Source organism: Ixodes scapularis, unplaced genomic scaffold (assembly GCF_016920785.2).
Source record: "Ixodes scapularis isolate PalLabHiFi unplaced genomic scaffold, ASM1692078v2 PGA_scaffold12__126_contigs__length_90152505, whole genome shotgun sequence".
Lineage (NCBI taxonomy): Eukaryota > Metazoa > Arthropoda > Arachnida > Ixodida > Ixodidae > Ixodes > Ixodes scapularis.
The window spans coordinates 35,389,048-35,402,423 of record NW_024609838.1 but is presented as its reverse complement, the minus strand read 5'-3'; the positions used below and the strand labels follow the sequence as shown (position 1 = coordinate 35,402,423).

At 46.2% G+C, this 13,376-nt stretch overlaps 1 protein-coding gene and 1 non-coding gene across 2 annotated transcripts; one reads left to right on the top strand and one right to left on the bottom strand.

Annotated features, from left to right (window-relative positions):
* Window positions 1-14: 14 nt before the first annotated feature.
* On the top strand, window positions 15-6,162 carry LOC8050590 (protein FAM32A). The gene is made up of 4 exons (XM_002435549.5): window positions 15-205; window positions 3,337-3,490; window positions 4,994-5,047; window positions 5,807-6,162. Exons 1-4 carry the CDS (start codon window positions 138-140, stop codon window positions 5,873-5,875), a joined length of 345 nt encoding a protein of 114 aa, XP_002435594.1. The 5' UTR covers window positions 15-137; the 3' UTR covers window positions 5,876-6,162.
* A 1,547-nt stretch (window positions 6,163-7,709) lies between these two features.
* On the bottom strand, window positions 7,710-7,782 carry Trnav-aac. Its single transcript has one exon. It is a non-coding gene; the product is annotated as a tRNA-Val (tRNA).
* Window positions 7,783-13,376: the final 5,594 nt, after the last annotated feature.

Here is a 13,376-nt window from a genome sequence, read left to right as displayed (position 1 = left end):
TGATGCTCTGGCTTAAACAGTTCTTCATTAGCGCTGCTGCGCTGCTCTAGCGATCGAATTTTCTGGTGTCGTGCGTGTTGAGCTTCTATTTCTGATCGAATCTGACGTTTATTGTTGTTGTTTTTTTCTTCAAGACCATGTCCTCCCCCTACGATAATGTCTCGAAAACCCGTCTTAAATTCAAGAACACCTCCGGAATCAAAAAGTAAGCATGATCTTATGTCATCTTCCCAATCACTGATTGATCTTGACTCTACCTTTCAATGTTTACCGAGTTTGTTTTGAGAGGCTAGCTATTCATCTCTGAGCTAACTGAAAAGTTGAGGTGTTGATCCCTACGGTCCATACGGGGGCCGAATGTGTCCTCCGGTACCATCTGTAAAAGGCTGCGTCGTTGACATGAGTCTTCTCGGCAAATATACGCATTTCTCTGCGCTCCATACGAACTTCTTGAAGCTTAACTGTTCCAGTATGTTCGATTACAGTTGGGAACCAAATACTCCAAACCGATTCACGTTTTGGATCTTGGAGTACCATATTGACGGAATCCATCTTACGCGGTCGAAAGCCTGTGTCGTCTGTTCGTCTTCCACGACCCTCTTTCGTTATCGTAAATTAGAAACCAACAAGCTCAGCCATCTATTATACTTCCGTGAGCTTCATGTAATGTGCTGACTTGCTGTTAAGCAACTGAACCACCTGGAGTTTGACCCATCCTCGTTCTTCCGGGCCATCACCTTCCTGTCAAAGATGAGTCTTATTTGCCTGCACCTGCGGGCCGCGGGAGTCTTCCTTCGAGAGAAGATGGCCCATCCCTCAGTTCACCGTCTTCTCGGCTTAGAACCATCAAGTTAGCCTTCCAGTTACAGAGTTATGCAAATAACAAGGAAGGAGATTTCTCATAAGCCTTGTGATGAGGACTGGGCTATGCCCTCTGATGACCGGATGCTTCAGCACCTGCTTCAACACACACCCGCCTTCGTTTTTCTTCGGGAATCTTCGTACCACTTCCTGGAGGCACCATGGAGACGCATGCTCCAGGGCAACCTCGCGGGTTCTGCCTCCTGTTGTAAGGCAGGCCTGGATCCCTCCCATCAATTTGTCCGACATTGAGCTGTCAGCAGAGGCAACTGCCCTTCTGTTGAAAGGCCCCAAGTTTGCGTCTCCTGAGCCATAATCAAGAGTGAACCAGCTGGCCTCCGTCTATTAAATTGTGGTGAGAATCCCAGAGAGTGAACGACCAGACTTTGTCGGGGCGGCAGCCGGCGTGGTTTGCCACCACGGTAGCGCAACTGCACCGGTGCGCTCGGAGGCAACATCTGTCGTGGAGAAGCTCCGCCGATCCGGTCTGGTGCTTTTGGAGGCGGACAAGGTGGGCCGATTCGTCATAATGAACATAGATAAATTCGAGGAAAAAGTGGATGAGGCACTATAAAAGAACTTCGGTCCCCTAAAAAAATGCTTGCCCATCAGAAGCACTCCGCTCCGAGGTAAAATCCCAACCTCTCTTCTTTAAAACCGTTAGTTTCTACCCCTTCTAAAGTTTATGCCCCTTCTAAACAGTACCTTTCCATCTTCACGGCAAAAACGCAGAAGCCAGACACTCCCCTTCGAAGCATAATCTCTGAAGTGGGATGCTGGTGGAAACCTCTCGCCCTTGCTCGTTCGGGCACTGATTGTCAAATATTCCGGTACGTTGACGATTACCTCATTCTTCATCCTATCTCCATCTCAGATGCTTCCATCCTTCTGGCATTTAAAGGTAATGCCTGCGGTCTCTCCTTCAAAAAGAAGACCCCACTCAGGAGGGCCTCCAATTCCTCGATCCTCGACTAACCCACTTGTCTCACTGTCTATGCTGGTCTTTTCAACGGCGCTTCCAGAAATCTGTCCTCCTCTTCTCTAGCCATCATTCAAAAACCGTTAAGTCCGGAATTGTTCAGTCTCTCCTTTCCTCCTCTTGCAAAAAGTCCTGCCGTTGCATGGTCAGAGGGAGCCTGTCGCTGCAGGCCACCAGGCTCTGGTGGGCTTGTTACCCAGTGGACCTCCTAGATAACGTCAGCAAGGAACTCATTCTGCAGTCTAGGAGCCGTCCAAAGGAGGCCCTCTTCGGGCCCCGGTCTTCTCGCCCTGCTTGCATTCCTTACTCCCATAGCACAGCACATCGACCACGCGCGCTTGCACATCGATTCGGTAGCAGAGTTCTCTTCAGATGTAAACTTAAATTGGGAGGCTTGTGCAAGCGAGTCACCAACCCAGAACCCCCCCCCCTATGCAAAAAAACAAACATGCGCAGTGCTTCAGGCCCTGCACGAGGGAGAAGGTGTAGTATTCCACTTGCGTGCGGAGCACAGTACGTCGGTCAGACAGGGCACTGCGTGAATTACCGTCTTGTGAGCATTCCAGGGAGATCTCATTTCCTTCTCCGGATTCCTTCCATCCACTCATGACTTGCACCAAAAACCGCCCCTCGTGCATCCCCGAGTTCTCAAAAACCAAAATCTTTGGGGGGGGGGGGAGAGCTGAAATCTCGATTTGGCAGGGAAATCCTCGGGTCCCTACGTATTCGATCTTCTGTCTCAAACCTGTCCAGCCCTTCCCTTTCTTTTTTGGATTGTGAGATTCGCTTCCTGCGAGGCGAGAGGGATCCTCAAAAGGCATAAAACAGACGAAATTCCTCTATCTTCTACTCCTTCTCTTCTTGTCGTTCTAACCACCCTTCTCCCCTTCCTTCTCCAAGAAGGCACCGCAAGCACTGGGGGTCTTTGTAACCTGGACCTGTTGGATGACACACAGCAGACCCCCACCTTCCGTGGTCCTTCCCTCTTGTATGCATAGCGGCTGCAGGGCCATGTAACTCCTGCTTCTCTTGCCCACCACCCTCCCCCCTACCTCCCGGACGCTCCCCCTCCGAGCTTCGGGTGGCGAAGTGAAACCAGTAAACATTCTGTTGTGAGGGAAAGCCTGTGTTGTTTGCTCGTTTTCCATGTCCCACTTCCGTTATCGTAAATTAGAAACCGACATAATCAACCATCTACGCTATACTAGGATTTTTTTTTTTATAGATTTTCCATTATGACGAGACGTGACAGATTTATTGAATGACAGAGTGTGTTAAATGATGCAAGCTTCCTTGTGAGCTAGTAAAAAAGTAATTTGTCAAGGTGTGCCACGTACGAGAATCTTTTAACGTGCAGACTAGGCATGCATCGGGTGCGGGCTATCTTAGAAGCAACTTTTGTTTTTCTGGAATAAAACAGAAAAACTTCCCTTGCAGGGTGAAGTCTTGAAAAAATAGTATTGTTTAGTAATTCATTCTCCTCACATATATTTCAGGAAAAAGAAGAGCAAGGACCTGAACAAGGTGGTGGAGCACATAAGCACCGCTGCCACCACGGAAGAACAGAGGGAGCAGAAGCCAGAACCGCTGTACAAAGAAGTCCATCGGACCAAGGCCGAGAAAGCTTTCCTCAAGATGCAGGAGAAGAGGGTAATGAAATCATACATTAGTACTCAGCCGCACCAAGACCCTTTTGTAACAAGGCAGTCTTACGATGGGCAGCGTCACTTGCGCGATTTAAAAGCTTTTAAGGTACATCATTAACATGACGCCGATAACACGCCCAATTAGACCAACGAAGAAAAGAAATGGAAATATTCAGCTACCATAAAACACCAAGAAAGCGTCCATCCCACTTTCTGTGAAAACTGGCTTAATTTAGACATGGGCACTTGTCCGGTCAAATCGGGAGCTTAACGTGTAATTTACAAGATTCCGAAGTTTGGGGAATCGTTAATAGCGGGCGTTTTGAACAAAGTGGGCGCTTCCGCAGTATTTCATAGAAATCAAAAGTATAAAATCTCGCAAGACCAACACTCTAGTCCAAACCCGCTTTGACCACAGTGTTTGCACTACCTACCTGCCGAGGTTCAAGTTCGGGTTTGGCCAGATGAGGCTTTTTCTAACTTCTAATTGACACTAGGCGCAAGCTACCCTTCGACACATAAGGTGTAGCCGCCACCGTCCATCTAGCGGCTGTTGGATAAAGGAGTGCTGTATCCTTTATCAAGGTGGCTTCAAAGTGTGTTGCTTGGATTTGGAAATTCAGCTATTTTTGTTTCCTTCCTGCTGCGTACGCTTCGTTGATTGTACCACGTGGGAGTAATGCTTCCGACTGAACAAGAAGCAGTAAGAGCCATTAGAGTCACTGAAAGCTTGAGAAACGCAGGATGCTGCTTGTTACGTTAACGTTGCTTTCTTCCTGATTGGTAGTTCAAAGTTCTTATCCACTAACGCCGTGATCTCATTGGCTCTGGATCGATGCTCGGGTGCCCGGGACCCTAGACGTCTTGGATTTCTCCAGCTGCTTGCGTATATAGCGGTGCTGAAGGGGAGGTCACGTCCGCGTTGTGTGCCCACATGGTGACCCTTCTGGTTTTAGAAGAAGGCTATTTTAGTGGCACTCGACGAACCGCATACACTGGGCGGCACAGTCGGCACCAACGTGACAACAGCAGATTTTTGCAGTTCACTCAGTTTGGTTATTGGCGAGCACCACCAAACTTTACCACTCACTTTGTTGCCCGGAAGGAACAGGTTACACCACACTACAGTCGGTGACATGTCAAGAATTGAGGCAACTGGCTGCGAGTGTGCCGCGAATCTTATTGAGGGGCATCTGCTGCCAAATGGTACTACTTAGTAGTAGTTTTGATTGCAGCCTTTCAATAACACTGGTGAATGCTTGTTTGTGCTAACTGTACTGTGCTCTGTACATGTGAACATCAATTCGCATAAGAACGAAACAGTGTAAAAAAAGAAGTGTTGCATCAGTCTTCTTTTTTTTTTTAGGAACAAGCATTTGTAAAGTACATTTGTTGCCTTTTCTATGCAATATGGATGCAAAGAGTTTAGTCTGAGCACAAATCAGCCAAGTAAAAATGTTGCTTAATGATTCCTTTAGTTCACTTATCATACTTTGTTTTTTTGCAGCAAATAGAAAGGATCATGGAGAAAGCATCCAAGACTCACAAGCAAAGGGTCGAGGTGAGAGCCCCCTGTGCATGCTAGCTTATGAATTTAATTTACTGCATAAAAAAGCGGTGGTGATTTTCTAATGCAAATGTCGACGTTGGCCACTTGACTTGTTGATGTAGCAAAGATTATTGTTTTGTTTCGTAAAGTGGCAATATTATGCCGATGTTCTTTGTTATCGTGAAAAAATGAGATATGCTTTTCTCCTTGCTGTTTTTCTTCTATTCAGCAGAGACGGGCTGCAATCAACCACCACACACCACATTTGAACAACCAGAACCGTCTTGTTTATTTCATAGCAAGAGAAATTTAGCCTTTCTTCGAAAACAATTTGATTTTATGTTTCAAACATACACAAACACTAATAACATTGGTGTCATGTATATATTAGGCAGTGGGAGCTCAGTCAGCCCCAATGGACACCTGGTGTCTCTGCTGTAGATAAGAAGTTAACCAGTACAGTACCACTGAAACACTATAACTGTTTCTCATGCAAAAGTTATTTTCAGCATGGCACTAGATCGGAGGGGACAACCAGCAAGTGCTACGCTAAATACCCCAGCCACAGTTTTGAGTCGTGCTTGCTAAGCTTTTATTGTTCTTTCGAACTGTTGGTTTTCTTCGTTCTACACGATGGATGAAAGTAAAAGGATCAGCCGCCAAGAGAAATACCCTCTTGCCTTAGCAACAACTCTGGCTCAGAGTCTTCAGGCGAATCTCAGTATACCTTCACGAATTTTGATGCACAGAAATCAATATGCTTATTTGCAGGAGTTCAACAGACACCTGGACTCCCTGACAGAGCATTACGATATCCCCAAGGTCAGCTGGACAAAGTAAACAGCAGCCTCTCCATTCATCATCCTCTGCACTGGCCGGCTTCGCCATAAGGATTCCCACCCACTCCAGCGTTTTCGACACCTACAGAACTGCAGCGGCGTCTGCGTGAATAAACCTCTCTGCATGCTGCTGGGGCAGCTCGCACTGTAGCTGCTCTCTGTAGATTTGTGTTGTCAAGGCTGCATCTCCAATGGTGTTGTAAATGTATGGTTGCACAACTTTCAACCAGCCATAGTTTCTCTGGGTGATCTCTTTGACCCCGATGATTCACGCTGTATTTTTGGCAGAAACTGCCATTTCTGTTCCTGGAACTTTGCGGGTTCCGGTCATCGGAACTTCCGTCTATGCAGCTTCGTTTGGCAGAGTTACCGTATTTACTAGATTCTAACGCACACCCAGCTTTTATACGCAAGAATGGTGAATCTAATATGCCCTCGAATTCAGTTTTGTATCCAATTCTATCCAATATGTGGGCAGTTTTTAGGCACATTGTTCTCGAAAAAAAGTTGTTCCTTGTAATTGGGTGCATTCTTTAAAGCCTTAAAGGAATTACTCTGTCATTCAGCCTTACGCGAGTCAGCAGGATTGAAGCTGGACCTGTAGAACAGTGCTGTTGAGAACATAATTTTGCATGGAGCAGACATGTCAGATTTCAGCCTATCGTTATTCAACTTGATATTTTGGTGAATAGTTTTTATTTTCCGTACAGAACCACAGAACAATATCATAACAATGTAAAAGCTGTCCATGTCGTTTCGTGCGTTTTTTTAGCCTTTTACAGTGCTACACCAACTAGCCCAGCTTGCCACCATGCTACAATATCAAAGTTTTCTTTGTTTTATTTGAAGCTGCAGGTTACGGTGGAAATTCTAACACCAAAATTGAGCGTATTTTTTTTCTTTTAATTAGTTTTATGACAAGTTATCAATTACTAAGTTGATAACTTCTGACATGGTTTTCCTGGTATTGTAATATCCCGAGAGTCATTAGCGACTGTTTCTTTGGCGATTTACAAGTTTGTTGAATAAAAATATTCTTGCTCATCCTTTGGTGTTGTGCAAAATAGCTGATGTAAGGTGTGAGTGGACGAGAAATCAAACCCAGCACTTTTCTCAGCTTTTGTTTTAGAGCGCAGCTCTTAGGCGTCCGTTTCTGGCTTGAGCGGCGTAACCACGCGTTGCAGTATGGGGCATTTCCTATAATGACGTCACGAGTGCATAGTTTTCCCGCTAAATTTAGCGGAGAAATTTCACCCTCGTGACGCCACTCTACCCGGGAAAATTTTTTTGGTTGCACACTACCGGTTTTCCCACCCCATTTTACCTTCATGAGTAGTGACTAGCTTTTGGGATATTACGGTAGGTGTGGCATTTTTGCTTGGAACCGCATGTGGCTATATCTAGGCTACTGCAAGGTTTGCTTTGTAATTCAACAGTTTTGCAAAGCTAGCTGTATATGTAGTAGCCAAACATGTAGTGACATGGTAGTTGTAGCACAAACTTGAAATAACATTGTAGTTTTAGCCCAAGCCTGACTCGCATGCTGCATGACTACATGCCTGTAACTCATCTGACCCTAGGTAAAGTGGCTTGTGGTCAGTTATGCTTAGGGCGGTGTGTAAATTTCCTAACATGGCATCTCAAGGTAAGTCATAAAATGCGACAATTTTAAGCTAAGCTGTTAGATATGTCTAAAGGTGCTTTGTATGAAATAAAATATTTTCACAAAAGAAAGGAAAACTACAAAAGAAATGCAGCAGTCGCGTAAAAAGAAAATCAAAGGACGGCCTCTAGCAAATTGTATCTCAAAGGAAAAAAAAAAAAAAAAAAATGCCTGTGCCTGCCAGGGATCGAACCTGGGACCTTCCGCGTGTTAGGCGGATGTGATAACCACTACACAACAAGCACGCGCTGGGAATAGGTAATATTTTATAATATTTATCTATTAAGCTTGCACTTGGTTGCTGAAACTGGTTGGTTGGTCGGTTTGAATGGACGTTGTAATAACACTTGAGTGAAATTACGTGTTCCGCGACTTCTATTAAACATGTCTTTTTTAATCGCAGCCCAGACGTTCGTCGTAACTCACCACTGATCCGATAGATGGCAGGAGTCCCCGTTTCGATCTTATTCGGCGGTAAAATTTAAATCTCTAAGTTGCCACACCCTTGACCACGCTTGACGGCTTCAAGGCTGTACGAACTACGATAGCTGCGCAGATACCTTGCGCAAGATTAAAGACGTGCTTGGTATGCTAAAGTTACAATAACGTTGTTCGGTCAGTTAAAGGCTTATAAATTAAACAAAAGTGACATCCAAAACGCGTTCCATGTTTTTAGTCCGTAGAAGACGAGACGTCGTTACTTTAGGTCTAAGCGCTTGATAATTACAAATCCACGAGCGTATTCTAACACACCTGTCAGGTCGCTTCTTGGCTTCCTGGTTTCCTCATAGCCATAGGGAAACCGGTAAACCTTAAATTTGCCAATAATTGTTTATATAAAAAAAAGTTATTTTTATTTTTTTTTTATATTTATTTATTTATTTTTTACAGCACCCAAAGAACATATCAGTAAAAAAAGGGGGGGGGGGCAAACTTATAAATAACATTCAATTATATAATAACGTTCAAACATATAATAACAAACACATATATAATTAGTGAACAAAAGGTAAGGGCACAAACGAGCTGGTGGTGGTTAAACATTTCGAAAAAACACCGAGAATGGGACTATAAGGGACAGACAAACACAAAGTCTCAACGCAAAGTTGAGACTTTGTGTTTGTCCGTCCCTTATTGTCCCAGTCTCGGGGTTTTTTCGAAACATATATAATAACGTTCATGAATAACAAAACAAACCCAACTGAAAAATAGCATAAAGCTTTTTTTTTTTTTTTTTTTTTTTTTTTTTTTACCTAGAAGCAGTAAATAAGCTGTAGCACTTTCCAAGGTTACAATTTTACCCGGCAAACTATTTCATTCCTTTACTGTTCGTTGGGAAAAGAGAGTTACGGAAGAAATGAGATTTTGATATGTACTCGCGAACTTTTAGTTCGTGACCTACCCTATGCGATAAAATAAAAATAATTATAGTAATATACAGGGTGCGGCCGTAAAAACTTTCACATTTGGCACGCCTAGCAAAAATCGAATTTCAAACATACATACCTGAAGTTGGGCACACGAGCGTCATTTATTCCAAAGTTTTTTGCCTATTTTTTTCAGACGTCAACTCTGGAGTAGCGAATTATTAGAAAGATAACAAAAATGGCAGACGTGCATTTCCTATGGCCTATACCCGCCCGTACGCCGTCTGCTATCTGGTTCGCGACGCCGCTCCCAGGTGGCGCAGTGAACGCAAAACCGCGGCAAGAGCAAGTCTCAGTTAAGAAGAAAGTTAAGGCCACAGAAAGAGATCGGTGGCTAGAGGGAATGCAGACAAAGACTGCTCTGGAAAGCTATAGATTAAACAAAAGAGTTATTGCCAAAGAAAGCATTTATGACAATTCTAGGGGAAGCTCATTGCTGTTTGAGGCAAGAACGGGTGTTCTGCGAACCAGAACATACAGAGTGAAGTACCAGGAAATTGATACAGTGTGCACTGCTTGTGGAGAGGAGGACGAGACGGCTGAGCACTTGATACTCTACTGTAAAGGGCTTCACCCTATGCCTACCGAAGACAACATAGATTTAATAAAGTCATTGGGTTTTAGAGACAGCGAAGGGAGAGTGGATTTCAAGACTGTAGAGATTACCAAGCAAAGATTAAGTGAATGGTGGCAGAAATCGAGAGAAAACTAGGTATTTTCTTAATCACTGATGGCAAGGGGGTTTCATAGCCTCACTTTCTTTGCACTGCGGAGTGAATATAGATTTCACATTTAAATATTCTAAGCTTAAATGGTAAAACAAAATGGCTAGGTGGCGTAAGCTACCGCCCGATCCAAAGGGCTCAGCCGTATTCATCCATCCATCCATCCATCGTGGGAAACACTGATCTCAATGACAATTGCTGGATCGCGCTGTCGCGCTTGCCGCTCCCGCAAGTGAAGCCACCGGGCCTCACTCGCTTGGGATACGATTTGCCGTTTTTGCTAGCCTTTGCTGCGGTTTTCCAGCGTGCTGACGACACGTTTTCTACTCGTTCGTCGTCATTCGCCGAAGAAGTTTTTTGAAGACTGTGTATTGTTGAGACTTGCCGTTGTGAACACGTGGAAAAGTTTACGAAAGTGCAGTGTCGCAGGGAAAAGGCACAACGCGTCGAAAGGAAGGGCTGGCGGCGTGTTCAAAGCATCCTTGGCACGCCGAGTGATGCATCTTTGTGCCTTCGCACGCTTGGATACCGGTCAAGAATTGACGCCGCGCCAAAGTTCTGAACGTGTGTCGCGCGTAGATGCCTTTAGATCATTTATATATATCGGCCACGGAGTTCTGGATCGTCCAGCTGTTCCGGTGAGTTTCTATCAATAAAAGGGGGAGATCTGTACGTGTTCTTATGTACTATATTAACCATGGCTATGTCCCAAATCTACTCTAATAGATTCCGTGGGAGCACGAACAGGGCAACGTTGTGGAGCCAGGGGGGTTTTCGAAAGCAAAAGTACAAGACGACGAGAATGAAAATCTTTGAAGCGCGGCCGATATGGTCGTGTGCAATCTGTTGACCAATTACAATTAGGCGAGCCGCGCTCAAACGTCAAGTGCAATTAAGTGGGTTGATAATAAGCCAGCACTGATCAGTGATGAGGAGCTGTTGTGCACGGTATTGTGGAAATCGTCTAAGGACGAAAAAAAGACGTACCTTCTCCCCATCTTCCGTCGCTAGTGGACGCTGGATTAAGCTCGTTCCTAAACCGCGAGAGGAAAAGACGCTGATCCAGAGGCACGAACAGCTTCACGCACATTGCACTCGCTGAACACATTCACACGGCGTCGGTTCTTGGTCGGTATCCAAGCGTGCGAAGGCACAGAGACACGGCACTTCGGCGTGCCAAGGATGCTTTGAACACGCCGCCAGCCCTTCCTTTCGACGCGTTGTGCCTTTTTCCTGCGACACTGCACTTTCGTAAAATTTTCCACGTGTTCACAACGGCAAGTCTCAACAATACACAGAGTCTTCAAAAAACTTCTTCGGCGAATGACGACGAACGAGTAGAAAACGTGTCGTCAGCACGCTGGAAAACCGCAGCAAAGGCTAGCAAAAACGGCAAATCGTATCCCAAGCGAGTGAAGCCCGGTGGCTTCACTTGCGCTGCAGCGAACAAGCGGGGAAGCGCGATCCAGCAATTGTCATAGAGATCAGTGGTGGGAAACGCCGCACGAAAGGTTGGTGTCGGGCGAGATAATCGCGATAAAAAGTGATTTGAACAAAATATATGAACGATTGTTGAAATTACCTGTTTCAAGTCAAGTTCTGACAGATCATCATGCGAGCAAGAAGACACCATGATGCGACAAGATCATTTAATTTACAGCTGCTCGTCTTGTTGACAATTGCGGGTCGCTCTCGAAGACAGCAAGCACCGCTTCAATGTCCTCATTTTTCAGCAGGCTCTCACGTTCACTGACTGGATTCTTCTTTTTAAAGTCGTCTCCACTCACAAAACGATCCGCACAACTCAAAACAGTCGGGCGTGAAGGCGGGCGTTTATGAAATGCAGTGCGAAGTTTTCGTGGTACTGTGGCCACAGAGCTCCGCTCCACGTACCACTTGACTGCCTGGGCACACTCACTTGCCAAGTATTGCGGCATCGCTGCAGTTATTATCAAAATATTTTGATAATAACTGCAGAAGGTAGTGCAACAAAAACAATAAATAGGAACAATCAAGATGCCCCAGCAGCGGCACTCTTGATTCCAAAGTTGAGCTTTCACCGGGGACGGACCCGTCAACAGATAAGCAGACGACAAAGGAAGACACACGTTCGTCTGCTTTAGAACATATTTTTATTAAACGAGGGCGTCCGCCAGTTTCTAAATTTCAAGTAAAAGGGCATAATCGTTCACATATTTCGGTAAAATCATTTTTTATCGCGATTATCTCGCCCGACACCAGCCTTTCGTGCAGCGTTTCCCGCGTTTTTGCGTTCAGTACGCCATCTGGGAGCGGCGTCGCGAATTAGATAGCAGACGGCGAACGGGCGGGTATACCCTATTGGAAAAACGTACAAGAAACAAACCTGCTGCTTGTACAGTCCTGGTATGACACCACCATAATTTATTGTTATTATACATGCAGCTAGTTTGGTTTTGCGTTCTCCATAACTGGAGATACCGGCACCACTATGGCTCCGGGTCTGTCTATACTGGCAGCCGGTTTGCTCGCCGATATGACTCGGTATGGCTGGTATGATTTTGCGTCCGATGACGTAGGCGACCGCCATCTTTCCAACGAAACGCCTATACCACAAGACCACCGGTATAACTAAACCATACATGCAGAAAGACGACCGCCATCTTCCAACAAAAACGTCCATCGTTTACCACCGGTATCGTTACATACATCATACATGTCGAAAAATAACATAAGCCGCGTTTACATGAATGCGACTTAGTCGCATTGAATCCAGTTGCCGCATTCAATATGCGGTCATGTAAACGGCATAATGCGCAAAGCGCATCGCATTAAAGTCGCTAGACAGAGGTGGATCGAGATGGCGAGTGCGCATTCATTCAGCCCATGTAAACGAAGATCGCATCGCATTTTGGAACGGGGAGGATTATCGGAAGGCGCTCGCTGCGGGAGCGAGTGAACAGCTGAGAACATGGTGGCGGCCAACCTCGTCGGCGGCGCGGAGAGCGGTCCCGCAATTTTTTTCCCGAGAACAAACGCAAGCTTTTATTGCGATCATAAGTAAGCGGAATTTAGCGGAGCTGCTCGGTGACGGCGGCCCCGTCCAAACCTTTGCGAAGTACGACTTGCGCGTCCGAAGGGGTCACAACGGCTTCGGTGCAAGCACGCATGACACCGAGAGCTCCGATCACTGTAGAGCACTGCATGGTTGCGCAGAACGAGCAGCTCCTACCTCGCTGCCGTTCCTGGCTGCGCAAGAGCCTCTCGGACTCGGGGCCTGGTCGCGATCGGCGAGGTCTGGCGCGGCGAAACGTGGAGGCTTCCTCAAAGCGTGCACACACACGTCGCCTCTCGTTCAGAGTGGACCGGCGGCCCGGACTGGAGTCCTAAACGCCTTGGTTTTGATGCTTCTTCCGTCTCCCAACTTCTTCCACAGCACCGAAGACAGCGGGCGCGATCTTTACGTTCACTGAATGCGTCGAAAGGCCTCCACGTGCGATGCACCGGAAAACGTGGTGCGGCTGGTGCCGGAACGGAACTGACGGAACTGCATAACTTCGAGCTTTGAGTCAACGTGCACGGCAACCACTGTGACGGCAACAAACCGATCGTGACACTAAGCCGCGGATACCGCATCGCCGGTCGACAGGGGCAAATGGCCCGTTGCTCGTATCGTGGGCCGTGACTCGTACTCGGCCAACTCGGCGA